Below are 27784 nucleotides of genomic sequence, written 5' to 3'. Positions count from 1 at the left end.
TTGAAGGTCAAGATTCACAATTAGTCTATCTCTCCTCCTTGAAACCTATCTGACTCACTGTCAGTAGATTATCAGCTGATGGTCTGGTTGATTATACCTTCACTGCAGGCACTTTGCTCTTCTGTCTAGTAGATAGTTATCTATTGAATACATTCTTACTTAGTTTTGTTGCTGCGACAAAACAATGTATTTAGAATATTCAAAGTATTCTGCTTGAGGTTAAGTTTATTCTTTGTTTAGGGCCATTTAAATAGAGAAATATGGCCTGGATTGGAAATCTTATAAGGAGGGGTTTGCAAATAGGTGATGCAAATCCTACTAGAGTTGTGGAAGTGAAATCTGAAAAATATAGTGATAGATCGATTATTTCTCGAGAGGATTCCATTGTTCTGTATAACTGTTCTGATAATGAACCAAGATTTGAAATAATTATGCATAGACCCTGCTCAGAATCTCTATCTCAAGCTTTCAGGTATGTCTATATCTTTTTTATGTGTTATAGACCATCTGTAAAAAAGATGTATACGAAAGTGAAAGTAACAATGTGATTTCAGTTTGTTTCGATCTGAAGTTAGGACTGAAGCTGAAGACAGATTTATTATACTAAAAGATAAATTGCCTTTCTTGTGTAATGTATCGTCTATCGTAAGTGTTGTGTTCTATATAGTTCAATTTGAATGTCGCTATCGTACTTTTGACTTTTTAATTTTTTGTTTCTTTTCAGTCTCTCGGAGTTATTCAGAAATATTGCACAGTTCTTCAAGACAATCCCTCCTGGAATATTTGTCATTTAATTGTTTATTTCAACCTTATAGATGCCGTTACAAAACCTGAAGTGATCAGGTGAGTCAGTGATTTTGAACAGAAATTGTATATAAGAGATTCTTTAATTTAATTTTAATTTTAAGAATCAACATCTTAGTTAATTCAATGTTGAAATTGTTAAAATCTGGTTTATATAGTCATGGTTAGTTGGTAAGTTGTCAAAGTTATTTTAATTTCAACATCCATTGTATCTTTCTTTGAAAAGTTTGAAACACTATTGATTAAAGTGTTTATATGTTGAAAAACACTGTGCTTTTTATTGAGAAAATCTCTCAGAATGAGTTTCATCTCATACTTTTAATCACTCATCGTATATTTAATAGTAGTGAACGTAGTTGTATATTTTAAAATTTAATAGTTCTAAATTTTTTTTTTTATCCATTTATTTAATGTAATTTACAACTGTATAAAATAATAAATACAATAAGTAAATATGTGGAATGTTTCATTTACACTTGAAAATCTTGGGAAGGAACCATCTATTGGTGGTACTTCAAGCATTAATTTAAATTAGAAGGTCCCGTGGCCATCTTATTTTCAGGCCCCTCCGAGGATCATCAGGGATTGTTAAGGATGAGAGATTAAGAACTAATGGGTTATGATGGGTAAGGAGTTTGAAATGAAAAGATGCATATCTGTTTTGGGCCAAATCTGGAATGAATGGGATGTTAAGGTCTTTGTGGATGAGTTTATTTGTAATGTAATAAGGAGCATCAAGGATTTTACATATGATTTTGGATTGTAAGAACTGGATGCGGGCGGAATTTGATGGTTAGGTAGAGCCTCAGAGCTCAATTCCATATGTCTAGATTGGTCTGATTATCATAGTGTATAATAATTTTTTGTAGTGAATGGAAGCTTGGAGCATTTGTCAAGTAGGTGTTGTAGCAATCGAAATCTACGAGCAGTTTCTTGTCGTTTCAGTCTTGTATGTGGATTCCAAGGAAGTCACTTGTCAAGGTGGAGTCTTAAGTAACGTATCTGTTCAACAGGCATTCTAAAATTTAATGACAATAACTTCATTATATGACCTATTCCTTTTTAAAAATTATTATAAATCAACATAATATAATTCACTATAGGTTTTAAAAACAGTACATTTAAAATTTTACAACAAAGCAATGTTACTTGATCAATGATTTCTTAAAAAAAAAAAGAAAGATCATCGATCAAGTAACATTGTTTTGTTACAAAAATAAAAATTTAATTTTGTGCTGAACTGCTTTCTCAGACTCATCTTCAGTATTCCCAGGCGTTCTCACTACTATTCTGAGCAAAGTTGGTTCTATCTATCCCAGTATCTGAAGACTATACTTTTGTGGCATATTTATTTATATTTGAATCCCTAATAAATATAAAAACGTTCCTATATCATTGACCTCCTCACCTTATGTTTATCCATTCACCTAATAAACACAAGATCCCAAAGGACTGATTTGTATATCCCTACCCACAGAATTGCCTCCTTTGAAAAATCTCCTTTGCTATTGGAACTACCCCATTTTGGAACTCCTTACCCATATCCATCTGTATAGGTTCCTCCTTAACATCATTCAAACACCAATTATATATCCACTCTTTGATTATCAATCTTCCATGAACTTGTAAATAATAAACATCAATATAAAATATGTATCGTTGGATAAATATGTATCGTTTGTTCATATTTTATATAGATAAATATTATAATAGTTTTATTTAATTGTGTTAAAAATAAGTCAGAAAAAAGCTGTTGAAATTGTTCCAAATTGTTATTATTATGGGACCAAGTGTCCCAGAATAATGATCAATTTTGATTTCAATCATACAGTAGCAGTTATCACGTCACTGATTCCCTGAAAGAGGGTAATGCAATAATGGCAGGTATTTGCTGGGTTAATGAGTATTTTCAAGGCCATGGGCAGTTTTGTTATGGAAAATTGGCAGATCTGAAGTACAAATACATCACAATAACATAATTCAAAAATATAACCTCTAAGAATATTTGTTTTAAGGCACCATAAGTGAACAACATATTTTCAAGCTGTAGGAACATAACATTGCGGGTAAAGCCACAATTACTTGCCAAAAACAGTAAAGGACTTACTTTCAAAATGAGATGAGAATTATTAGAATAGTTATTTTTTTCTATCAAAGGGGATATAATATCCAAAGAGAATATATTAATATATAACCTAAAAGACTTTTAATGAGTTTTGCATTGAAATTATAATGAAGTTTTTAAAAATTATAATTGCTTAAAATAATAAAGCAATGTTTTAGTACATAATTATTCTATTTTTGGAAGTTTCAGAGATACTGTGTGTTCCTCTTTTTCAAAATACAATTCACTGTTGGTTTTAAAAACAGTATATTTATTATGTTAAAGTTAATGGATAGTCCTCCAAAATGATGAATAGTCCTCCATACACTTACCATCCGTATTCGAGATGTGAGAGAATGAGGGAGGATACTAAAAGGTGATGGGTGCTAATAAATTACAGAATCTTAGGGGTTGTTAAGGATTGAGGTGGTTTTTTCGAGTTATTTGAGAAATGCGGCAATTCCATGTTAATCACTGATCAAAGGTGACTCCTAGGTTTTTTATATTATTGTTACAGTTATGGCAGTACAGTCACTCTAGAATTTGTATGATAGTTGATAATGTAAGTAATACTTGTGAAGCAATTATTATATTAACTGTTACATGTATACGCCTTATTAGTAAACAGATGCAAAGTTTCAGTCATTGTTACACAGGAACAGCTACTTCCATGGTGTATACTATTTGATTGTGGCAGTAATGAGTAGTTATTTATTGTTATGACTGTCCTGTTACTCTGGGTTAGGCATGATATTTGATTGTATAAGTAATGTTAGTGAACCATCAGTCATAGTCACTGCGACATTTAACTGCCATATGTATGTGCCTTCACTGTGAACTGTCGCAGCCTAGCAACCTCATCAACTGCAAAGGTGTGAAAACATTGTTCTTATGTGCTGTTTAGTTTAGCATAACTTGAAATTGATTATATTCAGTTTTTAACTATGTATTTAGCCCTTTCATTGTATAACAACATATTATACCTCTGGTCAATAAGTAGAAGTATAACTTCTTGTTGTGCAAAAATTAGTCCTTAAACATTGAATAGGTACTTATAGTAAAACATTATTAAAATAGTTGAAGTTAATACTAGGATTCTTGTATAAACAACAACACCAATGCTCCAGATATAACATAAAGCCATTTTACCGGAAATTACCCACAAAGGCATAAACAGTACCTGAAATCGGGTAACAATGCCCACGTCAGCAGCACTGATGTTCATTTACATCATGTTCATTACTATTTAATACTTTTATTACTATTTTCTCTATTCACAAATATAGCTTAAGATGATTTATGTGTTTTATTTACAAATTGACCAACCACTGATTGATATATCTTGAATTTCATGGCCAACTATAATGTTCTTATTAATTGAATTTATATAAAATATATCTGTATAATTTATTATCTAATATCATAAAGTTCCTTACCATATTATGAATTTTTAATAATTTACTTTATTTCGTTTTTACTAGTCATATTAATGCTATTGATCCAATAAACGGCATATCACCTCTTCAACTAGCTGTAAAAGAAGGAAACCTCAATATGCTTGTCAAGTTAATGCAAAACAGTGCTTCTCTTGGTCATCTTGATCATGAAGGAAATTCAGTCTTCCATTTTGCTGCCACCCAAAATAGAGATATTATTAACGTAAGTTCTTCATAAGTCATAATTTGAAAAGGAATATATTTATTATTCAAAACTTTGTTTCATTACCTAAATTATATATATAGATTTTTTTTCTTATTTTCTGTTTTTAAAACTTAAGCTGATTTCTTGATATTTCTAGGCTTTATCTAGTGGTGATACAAAAAGTCTAAACATCCGAAATTTGAATGGACAAACTCCACTTCACGTAGCTTGCCTTAATGATAAGCCCGAATGTGTGACTGCTCTGCTGGTGAGTGGAGCTGACGTTAACCTGTCAGGTGGCTCTCCTGGTACGTCTACAACGCCGCCTGGATTAGTTGGAGATTTAGTTAATGATTATTCCAATAAGCTTCAACCTCAGGTACGATGTTTGCATTAGTTGCCTATTTTTTTTATTGTACTTAAGCAATATAATTTATCAGTTTTACAATACAATTTTAATTTATTTGTTGTACTTAGAGCACTTATCAGAAAATTTCAATTTATTTATCTATTATTATTTATGTGTAAATTATTTGATTTATATATAAATTATAATTATATGGTTCATTATCTGGAAATATGTAAATCATACTTATGGTCCATTTTCAACCTCTAACGCAGCAGTTCTCAAACTTTTTAAAATTTCCTAAGTAGGGGCCTCCTTTAAAAATTGTTTGATAGCTCACGGACCCCTTATAAATTAATATAATTAATTTCAATTACTGTTTTGAACCTCAAATTTAACTTTTTTATTAAGTAGAAATTACTAAATAAAAAAGTTATATTTATTATAAGCTTAAATAAAACTGATTTTATTTAAGTGTGCAAATGATCTTTAAGTTTTTAATTCAGAGTAGTTTTTCTTCATTATTGGAAAATATTTATTTTATGGTTGTTGACTAACCTCTGACCTCTTGCACTAAGGGAAGAACAGCACCTTAAAGATTTTTGAAAATAAATTATTATATAAAATATTCGGACCGAAAAAGGATGAATTAACAGGAGAATTTAGAAGGCTACACAACCCTGAATTGAGGGAACTGGACCTAGTTATAATTCTGATTATAGCATTGTAAAATGAAATGAAAAAATAACTTTATTCTGGGACATATGTCTTCTAAGAATAATTACATGGTTCATATAGTGAGATTTTTATCTGGCGAGCGTTTACAAATTTTCAGATAGTAGAATGAAATTACATTGGTATGTTGGCTTTACTACTGTTTATAATGTTAATACATGCCTATTTATTTGATTACAAAAATGTGGAAGTTTGGTTTTTCAATAAATGAAGGAATAGTTGTTATTTAAAGGAAAGAATGAATGAGGACTGGCGAATGGAGATGGGAAGAGAATTCCAGAGGGAGGTTGCACGTTTGACGAAGGATTTGCTAAAGAAGGAGGTTCTATAGGAGGGCATATATAAATCATTCGGATGGGATCTGGTGTTTAATGATTGGATGGATGAACGAAGAGTGAGGAGATCTAGGATATAGGTAGGTTTTTTGATGTTAAGAACTTGGAATAGAAAAACACCAAGGAGGTATTGCCTTCGGGAGGTTGGATAGAGCCACTTCAACTCGGAATACCTGCGGGAGACTTGAGAGCACCTAGGGAACCCAAAGATAAATCTTACTATATAGCATGTTGTCTTGTCTGTAGCAGATTGGAGTTCTTGGGAAATTGTGGCGTATAAGTTGGGCGTGTAAGGTTGTGGGACCTAGTAACGAGTGGATCTCTGAAATGTTAATAAAGACTGAACTGATGGATGAATGTCTGAAGGGTATACCGAACATCTGGTTTATTATAACACACTGTATGGTCTGTAGTAATAGTTCATCGCTATAAAGCTTGAGGGAACCTTTTTGGAGGAGTCTATTTGGGTGGTACGTATATGGGCTCTTATCATCTATTAAGTTGTGCTTCATCGCCAGGGCCTGATATAAAATTTTGGTTATTATTATGGTTATTGACTAAATGAAAATTGATTCTCTAGTCTAAATCTGAAGTTTAGAATAGGAAACTATAGTTTTTTTGGTGGTTTACGCTTAACCCTAGGAAAATATATTTGTTTAATATTAGCTAATAAAAATTTCAGGAGATGAAGTATGGGGGAACTCCATTGCATTGGGCAGCATCCAAAGAGGTTATTGATGCCCTTCTTGATAGAAATTGTGATATAGATGCACTTAATTTTGCTTCTCGGACTGCCCTCCATGTCATGGTATGTTAATATTCATTTTATTTTACATTTTTTTATAATATTGTTTGAATTTTTATCCACTTGCTATATTTTTAAGACCAATAAACAACGAAGAAGAATGTTGGACTTATCGTAACATCAAACTCCTATTACTTGTTTTGAAACTTCTTGTTATGGTAGTTCAGAATTGTGGAGAATGTAAAACATTCTTTGAAAAATTTTGGGCCGAGACATAGGCTGTGAAAAAACAATTTATTGTAGAGCATTAAATCGAAGGCTGTGAAAGAACAATGTATTGTATACCATTAAATTGAAGGGACTAACCCCAAAACTCACATTGTCCACTTAAGCAAATATTATAGTTAACAATAACCTTTAATTTCAATTAGATAAGGTAGATAAACTTGCATTTTTTCTTGAAAATTTAATGTGTCAATATGTAACATTTTGAAGAGCAAAAAATTAACATTAAAAACCTTGTCTTAATGAAATTAGACATTTTTCATCTTTACTCTTTTAAATTTGCTGAGGTGGAGAATGTGAGTTTTATTGTTATATTTTTTATTTGAGTAAATTCTGACCTCTTAAATTAATTTTGAACTTTTCTTTTTATTTATTTTTTTGTTACTTCTCCTCTTTTAGCTGAATGTTCAGCTTAGTGTAATTTTTAGGAGTATCTCTTAAAAATTGTGAGCAGCTTTTCAACTGTGTTCAGTTGCTGATCCACACACCATACTGATCAGTCAAGTTAATTAGCTTATATTAAAAAAATATATTTATTAAAAAGAGATAAAGTTAGACAAGCAAGTATAATATATACCGATTATTGAGTTTTTCTTTTTTTTAAGCTATTGACAAAATGATGCTAACTTAATGTAGGTTGTGGTGAAGGATTTCCAGTGAATCGAGAATAAAGGTTTCCGCTATACTCTCTAACTGGTTTCTTTCATCAAACAGCTTCTCCAGCAAATAATTTGTTATGGACAAATGGTCCTCTTAAACCAAAACCCTTTTACTGAAATCTTTTTTTGCCAAATTTCTAAACTTTTCTTATAAGTAAAGAATTCGTTTTACATCAATTTTCAAATAGAACATGATTATTTGTTTCTAACCATATTTTATCATCTGCTATTAGTGTTTCCTTTTCTGTTGCACAGTATGCTATGAGGGTGGTTTAAAAAGTTCTCGGAATGTACTAGAAAGAAGTGTCTTACCTCCATGGAATTGCTTTTATTTTTCAACATAGTCTCCCTGTAGACTAATGCATTTGGTCCAGCGATGTTCCAATGCCTTGATCCCATCTCGAAAATGAGATTTCTCCAGGCATACTAAATACCTCTCCAATTCGGCTGTCTGTTCTTGCGTTGTAGGAAATCTCCGTCCACCTAGGAAAATTTTCAGCTTGGGGAAAAGATGAAAGTCTGATGGTGCCAAATCAGGTGAACAAGGTGGATGTGGTAACAATTCATACCTCAGTTCATAAGTTTTGCCTCGGCAATAGTACTTGTGTTTGGGCTGGCGTTGTCCTGATAAAATATGACCTTTTTAGATGACATCCCTACAGCTTCAGTAATCTCATGCACTTTCAGTCGACGATCCTCCATGACCTTTTCATGCACTTTTGCGATATTTCTGGGGTCGTAGCACTTTTTGGCCGTCCACTACGTGGATCATCATCCAAGCTCTCCCGACCAAATTTAAACTCGCTGGTTCACTTGGCAACAGTTGAATATGAAGGAGCAGAGTCCCCCAGTGTGTTCGGAATGTCGACATGAATTTCCTTTGCTTTCATGCCTTTCTTTACAAAATTCTTAATCACTGCTCGAATCTCAGTTTTTTCCATTGTCACAAATTACTATGCATAAAACAACAACAAGGAGTCGTCACAATCACTCATGCCACGTGTTCACTCATAAAGGATGTGTGATTATTGCACGGATCAACTTCACTGCTTTAGCACTGACATCTAGCGGTGGATACGAGAACTTTTCAAACCACCCTCATACAATATCTGCAAACCTTGTTGAGTCTTCCACGTCATTTTAGTAGTTTTATATCACTCCTTTTCTTTAGGCCCTAGGAGTGTATTATGACTGATTTTTTCTTTATATTGAAAGAATTAAATTAAAACAAATGATATTTAGAGATAACAAGCAGTTGATATAAACTTATATAACAAGGGTCAACTTATCAAAAATTAAAAAAGTAATTTTGTTTTATTATAAAAAAAGTTTTATTTAAAATTTTTCTTATATGTTATAGGTATTGAAAAACAGGTTAGAATGTGTAGTAGCTCTACTGTCGCGGGAAGCAGACATGTCTATAGCAGATTCTAATGGTGACACTGCTCTCCATCTAGCGGTTAAAGAAAGAAATATACCTATAGTTCAAGCATTAATTGTTTTTGGCGCAGATTTAGCGCTACTGTGAGTTTCAGTATTTTTTTTATTTTTAATGTTATTTTAAATTAAATCTTATCTATAAAATAGAATTCTTTATGGATAATTATTCTCAAAAAATTTCATATAAACTACAGATTTGTTTCTTACATATATCAACAAATTTAATTATTTTTAGCTTTTTAAATTATTTTTATCAACCTTTGATTTAATTAAAAATTTTCAATTTGTTTTTATAAACAGCTCTTCAGCATTGGAAATCAACACTGTGTGGAGCAGTTGTTTTCCATTCATAAATTTTAGATTTAGCTAGCCCTTGTTTTAGTTATCATTAAGAAAACAAAACTAGGGAAAAATAATTCGAAGCTCTGATTTCATGATTTTATACAAAAAAATTTAATAAACGTTAGTCATTTTTATTTTTAAAAAATGATGGGTGCTCATCTTATTATTTACGCATAAGATAATTTAAAAATAAATACATTATGTGAAGAAAAATTTTTATATGATACACTCGGTTGTAAAACATGGTATCTGAGATTTATTTTGATTTGAAGTCTATAGCTTCATGGAATTTTCTATTACTGATTTCATAGATTTTTGACAGAATTTTTTTGATTGTTGTATTTTTAAAGAGTTGATATTAAATGATGGTTAGAGACTCCAGATTTTATTTAAAATATTGTATTCATCAAAAATTTTAACTCTGAAAGTTTTCAGTTGTTTTATGTCCGATTGCCTTATATATAATCACCTCAGTCAATTTGTTCTTCTGTTTAGTAGCCAACTATCTATTGAATTTGTTCTTACACAGTTTTATTGCTGTTACAAAACAGTGTATTTGGAATATAACACATTTTTTAGCCCTGTAAAATGGGGCGAAATGTTGGCTCATATTAAATAGTTTAATTATTATTTGAATTTTTTATTACCACACCCTTCGCGATCTTCTTTTTATATATTACACACAGTCAATCAACAATTTTCCAATATTTTATATAATACTTTTTTTTTTTTTTTAAAAAACCTTTAATTTAAAAGTTCACATTTCGAATATGAAAACAAACTAATTTTTTTTTCACTCATGACTCCTTTCTTTGAGATATATAAAAATTGTCCTGTCCAGCTCATGAACCTGTCTTGTGCTCTCAACTATGTATATTGTAATAAATGTATGAGTGGAATTCTTAGACAAACATATATTTCCATTTCATGGGATTGCCATGAATTGGAAAAAGTCCTCCCTCTAGGCCGGATTTGGACCTGCACCACCAGCAGTTCTCAGGCTGCTAAGACCTGCACCTCAACTACCTGAGCTACCTCAATGGCCCTATCTCTGTTCTCCCTGTATCTGTTCTGAAGAACCTTCTCCTTCGGTCACCAAACTAAGGATCCTTTGCTTGCCCTTCAGGTCCTTTGTCCCTTTGTCTCCCCACTCTCACTTCCACAGCTTTCTTGGCTCACTTAAAACTATCATTTATTGTATGATCCACTACAATATTAAGTAATGAAATATTTGGTTTTGGTTTGACATTGCCAGTTATAACATTATTGCTTGAGCTCCAGATTTCCATAACTAGGAATATTCAATTGGCAACCCAGTAGTTAATTACAAGATGGATTATATTTCAAGTTAAAGAAGAAACATTGTGGATTTTTAATAAATCGCTCAAATTTTAATCCATAACTGATTTTTTTCCCCCCTTCTAAATAATTTGATCAAATTTTTAATTTTCTCCAATATCCCATTATTTTCAGAAATAACGATGGTATGACTGCTCGTCACCTGGCTGCTTCAGATGGTAACGAGTTAAGTGCCAAAATCCTCTACATTTTACATGCCGTCGGGGCTCCAAGATGTCCATTCTTGATGGCATCTTGCCATCCTGGGTGTGCACCTGAGGGTACAGAAAATGGTATTCCTCCCCCTCCGGCTCCTGGACCTGCACATCGGGCAGTTTCTTCTATTTTACAGGTATATTTCTATCATGCTAATAATGCCTTTAAACGATATAAGAAATACAAGACATGTTTTAAAGCTTAACAGTATTATTATGAAGTTATTGACACTAGTTGATATTTGCTATGGCTTTTGTTGCTTCTTTGCTCTTAACTTTTCTAGCGATGAATTTATTAAGTACTTACAAAAAAAAAAGATAAATATATAGGAAGTTTTATTCTATTATCTTAATTGTTGGTTGAAATCAATGTCAACTTGGCTTATAACTAATTATTTAGTTTATTTTAATAAAAACCTATTAACCAGTAAAATTTGTATTGATAAATATAATTATGGGTAGTCTCTTCCAAATCTAAACTATAAGTTGCCGCATATTTGCAAGGGACACGTAATCTTTTAATTATTCCCTCTCAGTCACTAATTGTTTGTTACACCTGAATTATTCTTCTTCTATGGAATATAGGTGTTGTTTAAATTTTAATTATGTCAAAGTGGTAGAAGTGGAAAATGAATGCACAAAACATTATATATGGCAGAAAAGAGAGAAATTATCAAAAAGTTAGATAAGGGTGAAAATTTTGTTGCTTTGGTTGAAAAGAAGAATCGTAAAAGTGAAGTGTTTTGAAAGTCAGTGGGTATCCCTGAACTCTTTCAGTAGAAAATACATTTTATACGTTGTTTCGTTTAGAGCATAACATCATATATGTCTATCAGAATAAATATTTATAGGCGGTTCTAGTATTCATATCAGGTTCAGTTCCTTGGAAAAACCTGTTGATGAAAATGTTAATATTGTCAAATCAATTAAGGAAGCACTTCTTATTGCCTCATTTTTTTTTTAGATTAAATTTTCTGATAATAAACCTTTGTTACTTAATTTTCCACATTCTTTTTCACTCCCATAATAGCTTGCCATTTTCTAAAAGACTTGTTGCAGTAGTTCATCATAAATTTACAAAATGATCACTTGTAGGTTATGATTGTTTTTGGGAAAGTAATATAGTGTAATCTTGGTTATCCGAACTCTCCAATAATCCGAACTGGTATAAAAAAAAAAATTTGTAAATGGTATTTTTAACTTCCCGATTTATAGACAAGTTATTTTAATCAGTGTGGAAATCGAAAGTGGTTTACAGTTTCGATATCGGGTAATCTAATTCCTATGGAAGTGTTCATATTTAGTTGGCATTAGAAATACAAAATATCTATTGTATAAATCATTTTATTCTGTAAAACTAATTTAATTAATAGTAGAAATATGTGTAATAAAAATTTTGTTGGTGAACTTATTTTTTTTTTTATCATGTTTTTAACAAATCCGTACAGAGTATTTTTTTTTTATTTATACTTTTTTCATTTATAAATGATTAATATTATAGTTTTAACAAATTAAATCTTCACTTAGCATTACTGGGGATGTAAAAGAGGATGTAATAATTTTTTAAAACTTCAAACTGTCATATTTTCAATAAAATATATAAAAAGAAAATTAAATAAATAAAAATAGTTATGTACATTAATATTGAATTTTTTTACACTATTTTTCCTAATACTTTCTACAATCTGAAGACCTCCCCCCCTGCAGGAATTAGTTCAGATTATTGTTTAATTCAATTCTTGTCTGTTTTAGACTATCAAACACATTTCCTTTTCACTCGTCTCTTTTTTTCCATAGCTATTTTTAATTAATTTAATAGCTATATTTTTTATTTTAATTAAATTTTTAACACGTTCAATATAATGATTCAATTTTTTTGAGCGATATAACTTTAAAACAAATTAAAACGGATACTGCCTATGTATAGTGCACATTTTTATTTAATTTTCTATAATCCAACAAATCTTCATGATATAACATACCAGTGCCCATATGTATCAGATTATAAAGACTCAATAGTACTTAATAATTAAACTTTAAAATTTATCTCTTTGGCGATTGCATGTCTTCATTATAAGTTTATTCAAATAAATTCCTTTTGAAATAGCGTTCCCTTTAATTAAGAAGTTTGTTTGTGAACATTAGTCTTCAACCCTAACCGGTACCCCTTCAAAAGGATGCCGTTTGCTTTGCTTGGACGGAGGTGGTATCAGGGGCCTAGTTCTGGTCACCCTTCTCCTCCACCTCGAAGCTGCCGTCGGCAAGCCGATAATTCACTGCTTTGACTGGGTGGCAGCCACTTCCACAGGGGCCATACTTGCCCTTGCTTTAGCTGCAGGTACTCATAAAATATAATTTATGCTTATTTCTCAATGCTTATTGTATTATTCCAAGAGGTGTAGGAACAAACAATATGGTCATCTGAACTAGTTTGACTTCAATTGTATTCGATAGGACAGTATTTGAGACAAGTAAAGCACAGAGTGAGTCACACCAATACGGTCCAGTGAATAAGAAGATTGTAAAAGTTGAAAAAAAAAAAATTAAAATCATTTGAGCCAGACTGGTAATGGCTTCATATATATATTGAAGTATAAAAATAACCATCAGCCACTCCAGTTAGGATGGGAAGTGATTCAGCTGATGATGAAAACACAAAAATAATTTATTATACATATAGATAATTGACCGTGTAATTTCAAATATGAAGAAAATGGTCAGGGTTGCGGTCAAAAAAGAACAAAAATAGTTAAGTTTTAGAAAAGTTTGTAAAGCTATCATCTTGAACTGCCCTGATGAAGCTATCATCTTGAACTGCCCTGATGAAGCCCTACAAAGTGGGCCAAAACATCGGAAAATAAATAGTTGTTAACTATTTTTGTTCTTTTTGACTGCAACTCTTACCATCTTCTTCATATTTAAAAAATAGTTTATGTATTGCCTTATCATTTCTTCAAGACTGGTTTTATTGTTTAAATAAAATAAATTGAATCCATTTAAGCTTCGAAGATTCTTTATTAATCTATTAAATGCCCTATAGGGCATCCTCTCCTCTCTGGCCATCCTCAAGGATAATATTAACCATAAATTCACAGCCTCACATCCAACTATTCAAATTTTTTGCAGACTAATCTGTCCAGGTCTAGTTAACCTATTTTATCACTTTTTCATTTAATCTTAAAACTTTTAATTACAAATTATTTTAATCTATTATCACTCACTTATCAACAATATTATTTAACCTTCCTTATAACATTGTTGATAATAGAGAGTGATAATAGTGTTAAATAATTTGTAATTAAAGTTTTAAAATTAAATGAAAAAAATAGGTTGATTTGACTAAAACTATTAAACCTAGGCAGAATAGCTAGCAAAAAAGTTTAATAGTTGTATGTAAGGTGTAAATTTATAGTTAAGATTGTCCTTAAGGATGGGGAGGTTAAAATATTATTAAAGAGTGTTTGAGACTTGAATGGATTCAATTTATTTTATTTAAACAAAAACAGTTTTTTTTTTTTTTTCTTAACTCGATTTGAGCTTGGCTAATATTTTTATTGATTATTTTATTTCCATGAATATCCATGAAAACAACCAAATAACTTTGAGAGATTGGAAAATCTGTTAAGTTACTATGATGAGAGCCATTCTTGCCAGAGTGGCTGGTGGTTATTTTTATAATTTATATGTCAGAAATAGGACCTTAAAAAAATGTCAGCTTTACTCAAATTATCAAAAAGAAAACATGAAAAAATGTTCAGCCATACTCAAATGATTTCAAGTTTTTATCAACCCCTTCTAGTGGCTGGCAGCCTTTTTATTACTGTTGTTTGTTCCATCACCTCCTGGTCTATATTGTTTGGTTGTGTGTGTGTTTTAACCCTTTGAGTACACATTTATCGCTTCATTATAAAATTCTTCATCAGATTAAAAATCACTACTTTCATTAAAAATATCGCTATCACTTTGATACTACAAAATACATTCTCTATTTCTGTCATAATGGGGTTGTTTATCCCTAAGAAGGTTCACCATACTACTGAAATTATATGTTCTGTTACAACAGATAGTCATTACTTTGAAATTAACTAGTTAAATTTAGTATCAGTTTCTAGGACGTATGAGAACGTTATGTGTGTGTATGCCCAAACAAATGTATGACGTACTTATATGTCAAATGTAGCCAAAGGGTTAATGTAATATAATCGTCCTACTATAATTTTTTAAAAATTTCTTGAACTGGGGTATTTGGTTTGATGTTAAAAACCACTAACTACATTGCACGATCACAGTATTTAGTATCCTATATTCAGTGCCATCTGGTTTTTAGTAAAACTTATTTTAATTTATATTATTATTGCTCCGTTGATATGGGTTTCAGCAAGATGTCTACATAGCATAAAGCCTTCTTTAATAGACTGTCTATCTAAAGCAAAAAGAATTTAAATCAGACTGATAGCTCCTAAAATTAGTCCGCTCAAACTAACCAACTATAGTTTTATATATTATTATTGATATTTTTGTTCATTACATTTAGGCACCCTCAGGATCCTCTTTAGATCAAATAGGGTTGATTTCTATGCTGAACAATATCATTAGAATTATTAAGGTTTCGTGCACTTCTACAACCCCTAGAAATTTGTTTATTTATTTCCACCTTCCCTTACTTTTTGAGCAATCCTGGCTGTAAGGTTCAGTCATTTGTACCTTTTCCACCCACTGGTCTTCCTGGGGCTGGTCTTCTTTTTTTGATGAAGATTGAAGTGGGTCAGCCCAACAATATTTTTGCAACCGTATACAAATTCTTTGTAATACGAGTAGTTTTCTTCAGTATCTGGCTATGGGAAATCGTCCTCCGTAAAGGCATAGGGACCTGTTTCCCTCAGCAATCCAGCCCGTAGTGCACCAAAGGCAATGCAGTCTATGATGACGTTCTCAGCAGTCTCAGAAACACCTCAACTAGCGCATATTGGGTTAATATCCAGCCTGAGGCCATGAAGGCTCGAAATCTCCCATTCCCTGTGAGGGATTGAGAGCCAGTAATCCTGGCGGACCCACTTTGCTTCGATTCATGACCAAACAGTGGGAAAATATTTCCAACTGCAATATTGCAAGGTAGCACCTATAGACTTGTCACCCAATGTTGGTTTCTCTCATATTTGGTGTCCTGGAGAATGGTTTTCCCTTTGGTTTGATTCTCGTCAGTCCTTACCTAAAGGTCAGGCCTGCTGATTTTTTCATTGGTGACAGAGTTCTGGTTTTCATACTTTTGTTTATAATTAAAGACTCATTCTTGATTTAGAAAAATATTTTTTTAATTTGTCGTAATCAGTTAAAATTTCAGGTGCTAAACATAATCTGCTTTTAATGTATTGTATGCACAACTATATAATTGTTTACTTACAAAATATAATTTGTAGAATCATTTCATCCTTTTCATTTTTATGTTATCTATCACTAAACGCTATTTTTAGAGAGTTTGAATCGTATACCTTCCATTTCAGGTAAAAGTTTGAAAGAATGCCTATGCCTGTATTTTCGAATGAAGGATCAAGCATTCGCCGGATTCAGGCCCTATGCCAGCGAACCTCTGGAAACAATGCTGAAAGAAACACTTGGAACAGACACAACGATGATTGATGTTAAACATCCAAAGTAAGCATCCAATTGATTGTTATTATTGTTTAATTCATGGTCTTTAGATCAAAATGGTTTATTAAATTACAAAATATAAAGTTTTTCAAAAATTACCATAAAGTCTGTCTTAAGTATTTAATTATTCCTGAATCACTGTGTTATCTTAATGGCAATTATTCACTTTAGTAAAATACAAACTTTTAATGGATGTTAATAAATTTTAAGCCTGTTAAAGCCCAATATTTTTTTTTAGTTTTTTTTAATGAAGACCCTATTATAACAACTTAAGCCTTTTTAACCAAACATCAGTATATTTTAATTTTAATCTTTTGGGGGTGACTGTAGCAGCGTGGTAATGCGCCTGTCTGCCAACCCATAGATTGCGAGTTCGAGCCTGGCCCTAACCAGGATTGTTTCAAGCATAAAATTATACAAAACTCACTCACAATCTCCCCCCGGGCATTTGTGAGGCCCGTCAGCCAATAGGTAGCACTCACAAAAATAGGCGTGGGAGTGACGGATCCACCCTTTGAAAACCACATCAAGAAACGCACGATGTATTTCTTAAGTACATTGGGCGAGGCCTTGGACCTCCACGGTCTGTCGCCCCAATAAACAATTTTAATCTTTATATATAGGAAGATGGTCAGGGTTGCGGTCAATAGTGAAACAAAAATAATTTACAACTATTTTTGTTTCACTATTGACCGCAACCCTGACCATCTTCCTATATATCAATTTTTACGGTCAACTATATATACATATATAAAATTTTAATCTTTATATCTCTAGTTGCCACAGGGTGACCGCACAATGAGGAGGATGGTGACAATAGCAAAACCACCACCTGACTTGCCTTTCCATCTAATGTAACTCTGCTTCATACCTATTGTTTGACCAAAATTTATTTGTTAAATTTTAGGAAAAATTTCAAATTGCTTATCCTTTATTTAAATCATTATATGAATGGTTCCAGCTCTCTTATAAATTTTTAATTTTATATATTTATTGTTTTTTTTATGTGAAAGTGGCTTCCAACTTCAATAACCTGGGTTTGGGCTATGGCAGATTATTATTCTCTGTTTCACTGAAGTCGTGAGTCAGCCCTGTGGGTTCGGAAGCCTTCCGGGATCCACCCAACCTCATCAAGTGGGTACCCTTACTTGGGCAAAAATCTGGTGACCGGGTGTGATTCTGATCAAATCACATCCTTATACAACCGTTGGTCTAGTAACGGTACTTCCTTACAAAATACTGCACCCCTGACCCCTGACCCTTCATGGGCTGTAGTGATACAGATATATATATATATTTTTATTGTATCTTTTTATATAATCTTGTACCACTCTATCGGTCATCTAGGTCTTGATATCTGAGGATATTGTGGTAGGGTCCCTATATACCCGGTTCCCACCTGAGACAGTCAATATTTATTTATCAGGAGTTCTGAGATATGAATTTTGATACTCCTCAATTTTGAAAATATTAAACTATTAGATCTGTAAATATGAATTATCCTATTTATGGAGCTAGCAACTTACTTGTCACCTAGCAACTACTAGCAACCTACTTGCCATCAAACTGCACACAGTTATCACATTCTAATATGGCTACTTTACTTGAATAGTGGCATATCTGACGAAGAAAGTTTTTTTTATTTTATGTTTGAGATATTCTATAGATTGTGCCATATACTGGAGTTAATTTGTAACAACTCTTAACAGCTTTAGGAAAGTTTGTAGGGCAACTCCAGTAAAGAAAGTAACCATAATATACGGTACTATCTTTAGGATAGTAATTTATTCTAAATTATTAAAAATCTTTTTTTTTTGTCAGATGTGGTACTATGGAAGCAAATAAGCAATATCCAAAATAGAATATGTTATACCTTAGTTATGACTAAGAAAGTTCTTTGGCTTAAGGTCACTGATTAATTTACTTTTTTGCCGTGTAAATTTGAATTTATCTTACTATTTTTATTTATAATGTTTTTTATCTGTTTATCAATAGGCTGATGATTGTCGGATGTTTAGCAGATCGAAAACCTGTGGATATTCACCTATTTAGAAATTATGAGGGATCACAGGAGATTCTTGGTGTTCCATTAGAAAGGAAATCTGGACCCGATTTCGAACCACTTGCTCCTTATGACAAGCAATTGCTCTGGGAAGCTGCGAGGGCCAGCGGTGCTGCACCGTCCTACTTTAGGTATCTTCTTTATAAATTGTACGTAATATATGCCATAGTTAAAATGGACCACATTCAGCAGAAAGGGAGCTATTACTTAGGAACTGATCTAGGAAGAATTGGTTTAAAGTTATATGCTATTTTATTTAAAGTTAAATAAATTTTTCTCTGTTTGACAGAGCTTAGATCCATCTAAGGGGATTATATAATATCCATATAAGAGATCACATTAGTTCACACCACTATTATACATAACATACACGCACGAAATTACACTTACAAGGGAAAGCTGCGCATTGGACCACTAATTTCAATGAAAATTTTTTGATGATACTAGGTCGATAAATATTAGACACGTATCCAAGGGTTCTTGTCTACGCACACTAGGAGCAAAGAAAAAAAATTTTACATATCTTTAGAAATATTTTATATTATCTTATACCGCCTTTGCATTGTCTTGGGTATATGGGTATATAATGGAATATAATTGGGTATATAATGATATACCCATCAATTTTTCATTTTGTGTAGAATTGCAGCAAAACATTTTTGGTTGTATTAAATGAGTGTATAAAAACTCAAAAAACTAAGTCACTTCGAGCAAAATAAACAAAAAAAGATTTGTTTAGGAAAAATCAACCCAGATAGGTTTTTTTTTAAGCATATTTTGAAATCCTCAAATGTGAATTTTCATATAAATCAAAAATTTTTGGGCTTGATTTTTGGAGGATTTTTTTTTCTGCTAATGTCCTGCATTCACAAAAGAAATTCATAACTGTCATGCATTCACAAAATAAATTCAAAGCTATTGTAGACGCATGAAATAAATAATGAATTATCAAAGTTATCCATATCCACCTTACCTACAACTATTGGAAAGTTGAATTTCCACTCTTCCAACCCATATCACTATCTTTTAGATTTTTACCTTTATAAGAGAGAAAAAGCTGTTCAAATAAAGAAAAAAATTTCAAAACATTTTATTTTATATCTTAAGTTTACTCAGTTTAATTTAGATAGTAATTAAGTCCTTAATATTCTGTGCTTAATCTAGTATATCCTATTACCTAGTTACAGTTAATTTTCTTTATTCTTTTAAAAATTTAATTTGTGTTACTCTAGAATTTTAGTTTGTCTATAATATTTTATATTTCTTAATAGAGCTTTTGGTCGATTTGTTGATGGAGGACTGATCGGAAACAACCCAACATTAGATGCTCTTACTGAGATTCATGAAGTAAATACTGCCCTGCGACATATGGGCCGAGGAAATGAAGCTCAGGATGTGAGCATTGTGGTGTCCCTTGGAACAGGATCCGTACCCTTAACAAAGGTTAGTCTATTGTTTTTATCAGTTCTTAATATTTCTTTTATCATAACTTTATAACTCATCTTATGATACCAGTTTATGATATAATTGAATTAAATAAAGATATTGATTACAAAAGTTTAGGAAATTATTTACTTTTACTCCACCTAAAAAGGCAAGTACAATTTCTTTTTGACCAGACTGTACAAACCATTTAGAAATGAATTATCCGCCCATTCAACAGGGAATTTTTCCCTGTAGGGGGGGGAGGGACATTCAAGAGAGGAATTGACATCCTATATATGTATACACAATATAGGTAATGTGTATATCAGTTCTTTTTGAAAAAGGAATTTAAGTATATTAAGTAAATATAAAATAAATGCTTCATTTATATCATTTATAGTGTATGGTTATAGATTCCAATAATGCTATAAATATATAATATCTAACTTGCGATAAGATATATATTGAAGAAACCTAAAAGACTGGATACAAGGATGAAACAGCATATAAGTAATTGTAAAAATAACAAAAACAGAGATATTACAGCATTGGCCCATCACAGCATAATAAGCAGACATAATTTCAGCTATGAAAACTTCAAAGTTTTAGATATAGAAAAAAAATACAAAAGGTAGGAGAATAAAAGAAGCTATATATATCACAAAAAAATGTATAGGGTCGTAAATTTTAAGACTGACACAGTAAAATTGATGAGCCATTATGTAGACATTATTAATAACTTAAACTTATAATAAAATGAAAAAAAGATAATGGTGTGGTAATAAAGAAAGTAAAAAGGAAAAAAAAAAATGAGAATTGATAAATATGTGGGAAGCTTAGCAAAATGCAAACATAGCCAGTATTAGGTTGAAAATCAATTTTGTTTATACTGAGGAGTTAACTAGTAGTTTCCCGAAATATATAATTTTTTTTTAAATTGACGGAGTAGATTTATGGATTTTGAACATAAGTAGCCAGGAAGAGACAGAATATTATTATAATAATAGGTTAATTTATATAAATGTTTTAATAGTAGTTAATTTGTTGAATAGGTTTTTATTATTATATTATTATTGCATTGTTTTTCAAAATTATTAATGCAAATTTAGAAATACCCTGAAGATGGAGGAGGACTGCAAAACATCAGTTTCAATTAACATTATAAAATAAAGAAAAATTTAGGAAAGGAGAAAATAAGAAAATCACTAAATATTTATAATTTATAAATTTTAAAATTATGTTGCAGGTTGACAATGTTGATGTATTTTGGCCTTCTGGTATTTGGGAAACTGCAAAGGCAGTGTCGGGGATGAGGTCGATGCAGGCTGTTCTTGTCGATCAAGCAACGCTCAGTGACGGGAGATTGATTGATAGAACTCGAGCCTTATGTTCTATGCTCGCAAAACCATATTTCAGGTGTGTTTCACCTATTACTTTATAGAATGAAATTCACGATTAAATTAAACCAAAATGTCACAAAATAAAAACTTCTTTGCTACCTTAATTCAGAAATGAATAAAAAAACTACTAATACTATCTCTACAAAACAAACTTTTAAAACAGTAATGCACAGCAGTAAAATAGCAAAAAATCTCAAAATGGTTGCAACTCTTCCATATAAACTACTTCTCTTTTACAAAATTATTCTCTAAATTTATAAATAATAGTTTATTCAGAAAAAAAATAGTTCTTTACAAAATATTAACTACTATATAAGAGCAGATTTGGAAAACACACTTCAAATTATATGTTATCATATCTGTTCAATCGTTTACAAGAAGGACGAATGAATTCACTATACCAATCACAAAGCAAGTTTTAAGAAATAATCTTTGACTAGGCATTTCCTTACTTTTTTTTGGTCTTGAGTTGACTGAATAACTGCCTGTGTTTTTCAAATCTCTGCTTAGCGACCTTGATTCATTATATTTCAAATCAAATTTTTCTTCTAATCAACTTACATGTATATGTATAAATATTTATATAGATTATTAATTTAGGATATACTTAGATCTTTATTTTTATTATATTCTTATATTATTTATTTTTTATTTTATTCTGTAGTTCCTCTTCAGTTTTAGTATTCTTTAGCTTCATTGTATTTAGTTTTGTTATATAAATTATCTCTTGAAATACTTTAAAAATTGTTCAAGTTAGGCATATAATCTGCTACTGCCTTCACAATGTCCCACTAATTAAGAATGTAATGAACACATATATCATTTTGGCAATGACCAGTATATGTTGCCATCTTGTCGGAGCACATTGGATGAACAGTGAAGTCTCACTTATACGAAACATTCAGTTATGCGAAGAATTTCTCAATCCCCTGCAAAAAAACCTTAATTATGTGTATGTAATTATCCATTTATACGAAACTTTTGGAAAGTTTGGACCCCCTTTATGTACATATTAGTAAATTTTATTCAGTTCTACGAATTTATTTTTCTTATGTGGCAAGACAAAGGACGAAAAATACTATGAAAACAGTAAAGATTTTTCTGCGAATAACATCCAGTCCCATTGACTCTTTATGTTTACATTCTACTCCCATCTTTCGATTCAAAATAAAAATTGTCAGTCTCTCGTTAACGCCTGAAGTGAATGTGCGTGAATTTTACTATCATGAGCAAAAAAATATCTCTTTCTGTGGAAGACAAAATTAAAATTTTAAAAGAAGTTGATGACAATCTGAATGTAACGAAAACTGAAATCGCGAAAAGATTAAAACTTCCATTGTCGACCCTCCCAACAATTGTTCAGAAAAGAGAGGAGATAGAAGCCAACTTTATTAGGGCTGGGCCAAGCTGTGCAAAAAGAGCTCGAACGCAAGGTGGCCAGTACGTCGATTTGGAAAAGGATTTGTTCGCTTGGTTTCAGCAAAAACGGGCAGACAGTATCCCAATAAGTGGGCCATTGCTCCAGGAAAAGGCCCCGGAATTTTCTAAAAAACTAAACGTCACTGTAGACTTCAAAGTATCTACAGGATGGCTTCAGGAGTTCAAATTAAGGCATGGGATTACTGGTCGGAGTGCTTCCATAAAGCAGGGATCACTCTAGAAGATTTGGGACATGAAGAAACCACCAAAGAGGTAGAAGTTTTCAAAAACCCTCCAGAGTGGTCGAATGTTCTTCCGACAGTCTCTTCTGACATTACATTCGAAAATTTCGTAGAGTACGACAACAATCTAACAGTCTGCGTGCCTCAAAGCGACGAAGCCATAATCGCAGAAATTGCCCCAACCCCAACCGAAAGAAGCTCGAACGATTCCGATTCAGATGATGAAGATACTTTGCCTCTTCGATCTTTTGCAGAACCTCTTGAAGCATTTGAAGTTGTAAAACGTTTTATATATGCGAAAGAAATTAGTGAGAAAGAATCTAACACCTTAACAGAATGCAAAGAATGATATATTCAGCCAAAAGCAACATGAAACAAACAAACAGAACACAATTTTTTTGTCAAAAATTAAAAAATTCGGATTAAATATAAATTTAATTTTTATACAATAATTTTTTTTTCACTTTACTTTGTTTTTCTTTCAACTGCATATAACATACATATTATGTACCTAGTAAGTACGAGAAAAAAATTCTCAAAAATGTACATACATAATGTGTATTGCGTATTCACTTACACGAAATATTCACTTATACACTGAATTTTTGGTACCCCGTCATATTTGTATAACTGAGACTACACTGTATTCATATAGTTATACAAAAATAAAAATTTTTTTTTTTCAGGTTTTCTCCACAGTTGTCTGAAGACATCGCAATGGATGAGAAAGGAGATGTAAAGCTTGTAAACATGCTTTGGGAAACAAAAGCATATATAATGTCTCAAGATAAACTTGTCAACAGGCTTGCCACCCTCCTCTAAAAAAAAAAAGAAATATCAATTTCTAGTCATTGTCATTACAATTTTTATTTAAATTATATATATATATATAGTTGTAATATAATTTTATAATAATTGTTACCATTCCCTGTTTTTAAAAATATATTTATATTTATTGTTTTGTTAAAATTCCATTGTCTTTCTACATAAATAATGTACTTGAAGAAGCGATCTAATTAAGATGAAATGAAAATATTTTATAGAAGATAATAGAAGAAATATAATCAAATTATTTCATGAAATATAAAATATATTTCATTACAAATATGAAATAAATCTCAATGAATAAATGTATAACGAGACCAAGTAATGTTTTATTTTACCTCGCCTATAATCCTATAAATATCTGATAAAGAATCTATGAATTATAAATTTTTTATTCAATGTGAAAGATCTTCATAGAAAAATGAATTTCGAAATAGGTTAGCTTCTTATTCCTTTATTTTTTTTTTATTTTTAGGAGCTAGTTCTTATTAATCAGAATTTTAACTTGGTTACATTTGACCAGATTTTTTTCTCTCACTGCTATAATCTGGAGACATATTATCATTATCTTATATTTATAAAAATCACTATTTGTTTGTTCATTCTTTATGCACTGCCATCCATTTGATTGTGTTATGGCTTTTTAGTAAATGTTCAGGATTTTCCTAGGAAGGTTATAGGCAGGCCCTTTATTATATTTTGGAATAAAAAAAGGTTATTAACAAAATTAAGCATTTTGGTGCATAGCTAAAAAAGTATACATTTTTTCATGGTTATTATATGCCAATCGATTTGTCTCTTTCTGTAGAATAAGATAAAAATATGAATGATTCTATTAAATGAGTTTTTGTTCACTAAAAATTAAAAAAAAAAAAAATGAAGATTTGTGTAAAGTAGGTCAACAAAGTTTTCTTTAGGAAAAGCAAATAATATGCGTTTTTAGCATATAATTGTTCATAACTCCTTTGCATTTTGTTCAATTACTGCGTTAATGCAACCATTGGAAAGTTGAATGTCTCCTCCTTTAACCTTCATTAAATTTAAATTTAACACCCTTATAAGGGTGAAATATTAGTTTCAAATAATAGAAAATTTTTCATTTTATTTTATATCTCCACTTATATTTTGTTTAATTAAACCCGGTTTGTGCCCTTTGGTGCAGTTTATAGAGCCCTAAACCATCGCCAAGTTTGGTGTAGATCAGTTGATTCGTGTTGAGGTTCAACAACCGTTGATTCAAAAGAAATCAAAGGTCCCAAGTAAGGCAAACATTTTAGGCTAAAACATTTTATTTTCCAGTTTTTCTAAAATTCTTATTTAAGGATTTCTTAAAGTGCTAAAATATAATATCAACTGTTTTTCAATATTAAAAAATCTTTTACCACACTTCGATAGGTTAGTCATTCTGAATTGTCTCGATATAGTACTCATATTGAAACAATGAGGGTTTTATTACAATATCATATATAATCTAATTGTATAAAAGAATAAGTAAAAATTACCAAAATTGGACCAGTAATAACAATTATAAATCAAAGTTAGGTGTTACCATAGTTACCGTCTTATCACTTCATCAACATATTAATTGATATCAAATTAGTTACACCCTCCAATATAGCAGTAGCAAAGCATTGCCGAGTCTGCTAGTATAAATAGTTATATAATATACTAATTACATTCAAGTTACTGTAATTTGAAACTGTGGAAATGGAATCATATTGTAACTATGGTCTGAAATTACAATCATTTGTTGAGCCAAAAGAATGTAACTGATTATAGTTAAATGTGATTAGAATTACTTTTTGCTTAACACCGGTTGTTTTCCCATAAGAATTGGCTTCTGTTTTTCAATTTGGAAAATTCAATCAAACATTTTTTAAAAATAGATTTTCAGTAGAATTAAAGCAATATTTTTAATTACCTTAATAAAAGGAGAAAGGTTTTAATAAAATCTTAATATGAAGTAACAGATACCATTAAAGTCAACGTCATACACTAACAATCAAACATCAATTAATTTTAATCAAGGAAAAAAAGATAAATAATGATTATTTTCTTGGATTAACATATTGCATATGGGATGTAAAATTCGATTATTATGTTATAGGGATTGAAAACAATTAAAAAGACATTTCTTATTCATAAACCATCCATTTTAACTAATTTTTCCATAAGTATAAATTCATTTATACTCAGTAAATATTTACAGAATGAATATAGTAAATTTTAGGAACCCAGGACAGAGCGCTTCTTTAAGGCCGAGCTAATAGTTCTTATAACTGTCAAAAGATAGCAGCACCTCCCGAGAGCTAACAGCTCTAATAGTTTCATAAGTTGCCAAAAGATGGCAGCCCCATCGGCGCTTCCTATTCAATCTTAAGTTGAAAATTTTTATTTTGTATTAGGATATTAGGAACCTACAGGAGCTCAATCATTTATAACACCCCTGTGAAGTCGATAGTGCTGCCCTCTGTTATCAGTTTCATAAACTTTTTTTTCAGTTTCCCAAGACGTGCTGCTATCTTTGAACGTATACTAGAACTATTACATTAACTGTATTATTTAGCTGTTTTGGGAGGTGCTGCTACCTTTTGTCAGTTGTAAGAACTTTTTTACATTTTTAAAAGTGAAACATTTAACATAGCTTTGTATCCAAACGTCATCTTTTTTGCGTTTTTATTGATCTAAGAGCTGTGATATTACTTTTTAATAAATTGTGCTTTTATATATATTATGTTATTTTCCTAAAATGTAAAGGTTAATTGAAAAAATGTAAAGAAACCAACTTGCCTATCAGAGAAAAATTTTAATTATTTCTTTTTTTAAACCTGTGTTATTAAATGAGCGTATACAGGGTTTTAACTCATTTTTTTTTTAAAGAAGAAAAGGAAGAGTTGAGTAAAAATATGTTCAGAAAATTAAAAAAACAAAAATATTGCTATAAAACTGAAAAAACAAAATAATTTGGTTTAAAAATGTTCATAAACAAATTCTGATTGAATTAAAAAAAAAAATTTAATATTTATTTAAAAGTAGTGTTTTAGCTAATATTTATGAAATCTTCCTAATTTGATGAATTTAAAAAGTGACCTGAGAATGAGTAAATTTGCTGTTATATATTCTTAGATCAACTTGAAATCATCATTACTCGAGTATGTCATTGTGTGTGCACAGCTAATTCAAAAACAAAAATAAGTACAATAATAAAAAGATGTATTTAATGAATATCCCTGAGATATCACAACTTTTTCATTAAAGTCGACTTAGGGAAGTGGTACTATATTTTATTTTACACTTTTTTTTTCACAAAAACAGCTCTAACAATTTTGATTAAGCTTATCATATCAATGTAACATTAAGAGGTTTTTAATATCAGTGAGATAATGAATCATGAACAAATGGAAAAAATTGACAATCCACCAGTCTTTCTGGAGTTAAAAAATAAAATGAAAAACCCTGAGAAAAAAATAACCTAGGTTGAAAACTAATACTTCCAGGAGTAGCATCCCAGAGTTTCTATCATTTCATCTCTCAGAATACCTATTAGTTCTTGTTTTCTCCATCTTCGTTTCTGTTTTCTCCTGCTTCAGCTACATTTGCTTGGTCTACAGAGAGCTATCTGCTGTTCTAGAAATGAGCCTGAAGAGACTAATGAATTTCTTTATAAAATTTATCTTTGGGTTTCTCAGGCGCTCTCATGTCTACTGCTGGTATGCCGAGCTGAAGTGGCTGTATCTTACTTTCTGACGGCAATACCTGCTTATTTACTTCTG

The 27784-nt window shown here is 31.0% G+C and overlaps 1 protein-coding gene and 1 long non-coding RNA gene across 5 annotated transcripts; one reads left to right on the top strand and one right to left on the bottom strand.

Moving 5' to 3' along the window:
• iPLA2-VIA (calcium-independent phospholipase A2 VIA) lies at window positions 1–24043 on the top strand. Of its 2 annotated transcripts, XM_014429320.3 has the most exons (15): window positions 1–128; window positions 241–472; window positions 555–645; window positions 725–843; window positions 4390–4567; window positions 4707–4928; window positions 6648–6773; window positions 9015–9178; window positions 10910–11126; window positions 13135–13327; window positions 16491–16641; window positions 18634–18831; window positions 19972–20143; window positions 21372–21541; window positions 23873–24043. In XM_014429320.3, the coding sequence occupies exons 2-15, from the start codon at window positions 261–263 to the stop codon at window positions 24006–24008; spliced, it is 2349 nt and encodes a 782-aa protein (XP_014284806.1). In that variant the 5' UTR covers window positions 1–128; window positions 241–260; the 3' UTR covers window positions 24009–24043. The 2 variants fall into 2 exon arrangements, with proteins under 2 accessions (XP_014284806.1, XP_066907803.1); XM_067051702.1 differs by having other exon boundaries at window positions 18–472.
• LOC136796842 (uncharacterized) lies at window positions 21818–26015 on the bottom strand. 3 transcript variants are annotated; one of them, XR_010844606.1, is made up of 3 exons: window positions 25933–26015; window positions 23764–24004; window positions 21818–22454 (listed from the first exon to the last, which is right to left on the bottom strand). It is a non-coding gene; the product is annotated as an uncharacterized lncRNA (long non-coding RNA). The 3 variants fall into 3 exon arrangements; XR_010844608.1 differs by lacking the exon at window positions 25933–26015 and adding an exon at window positions 25514–25734; XR_010844607.1 differs by lacking the exon at window positions 25933–26015 and adding an exon at window positions 25570–25734.
• Window positions 26016–27784: the final 1769 nt, after the last annotated feature.

Source organism: Halyomorpha halys, unplaced genomic scaffold (assembly GCF_000696795.3).
Source record: "Halyomorpha halys isolate HHAL.00 unplaced genomic scaffold, Hhal_1.1 Scaffold785.1, whole genome shotgun sequence".
NCBI lineage: Eukaryota > Metazoa > Arthropoda > Insecta > Hemiptera > Pentatomidae > Halyomorpha > Halyomorpha halys.
Note: the sequence above shows the minus strand (reverse complement) of the source record. Positions and strands in the feature narration are given on the sequence as shown.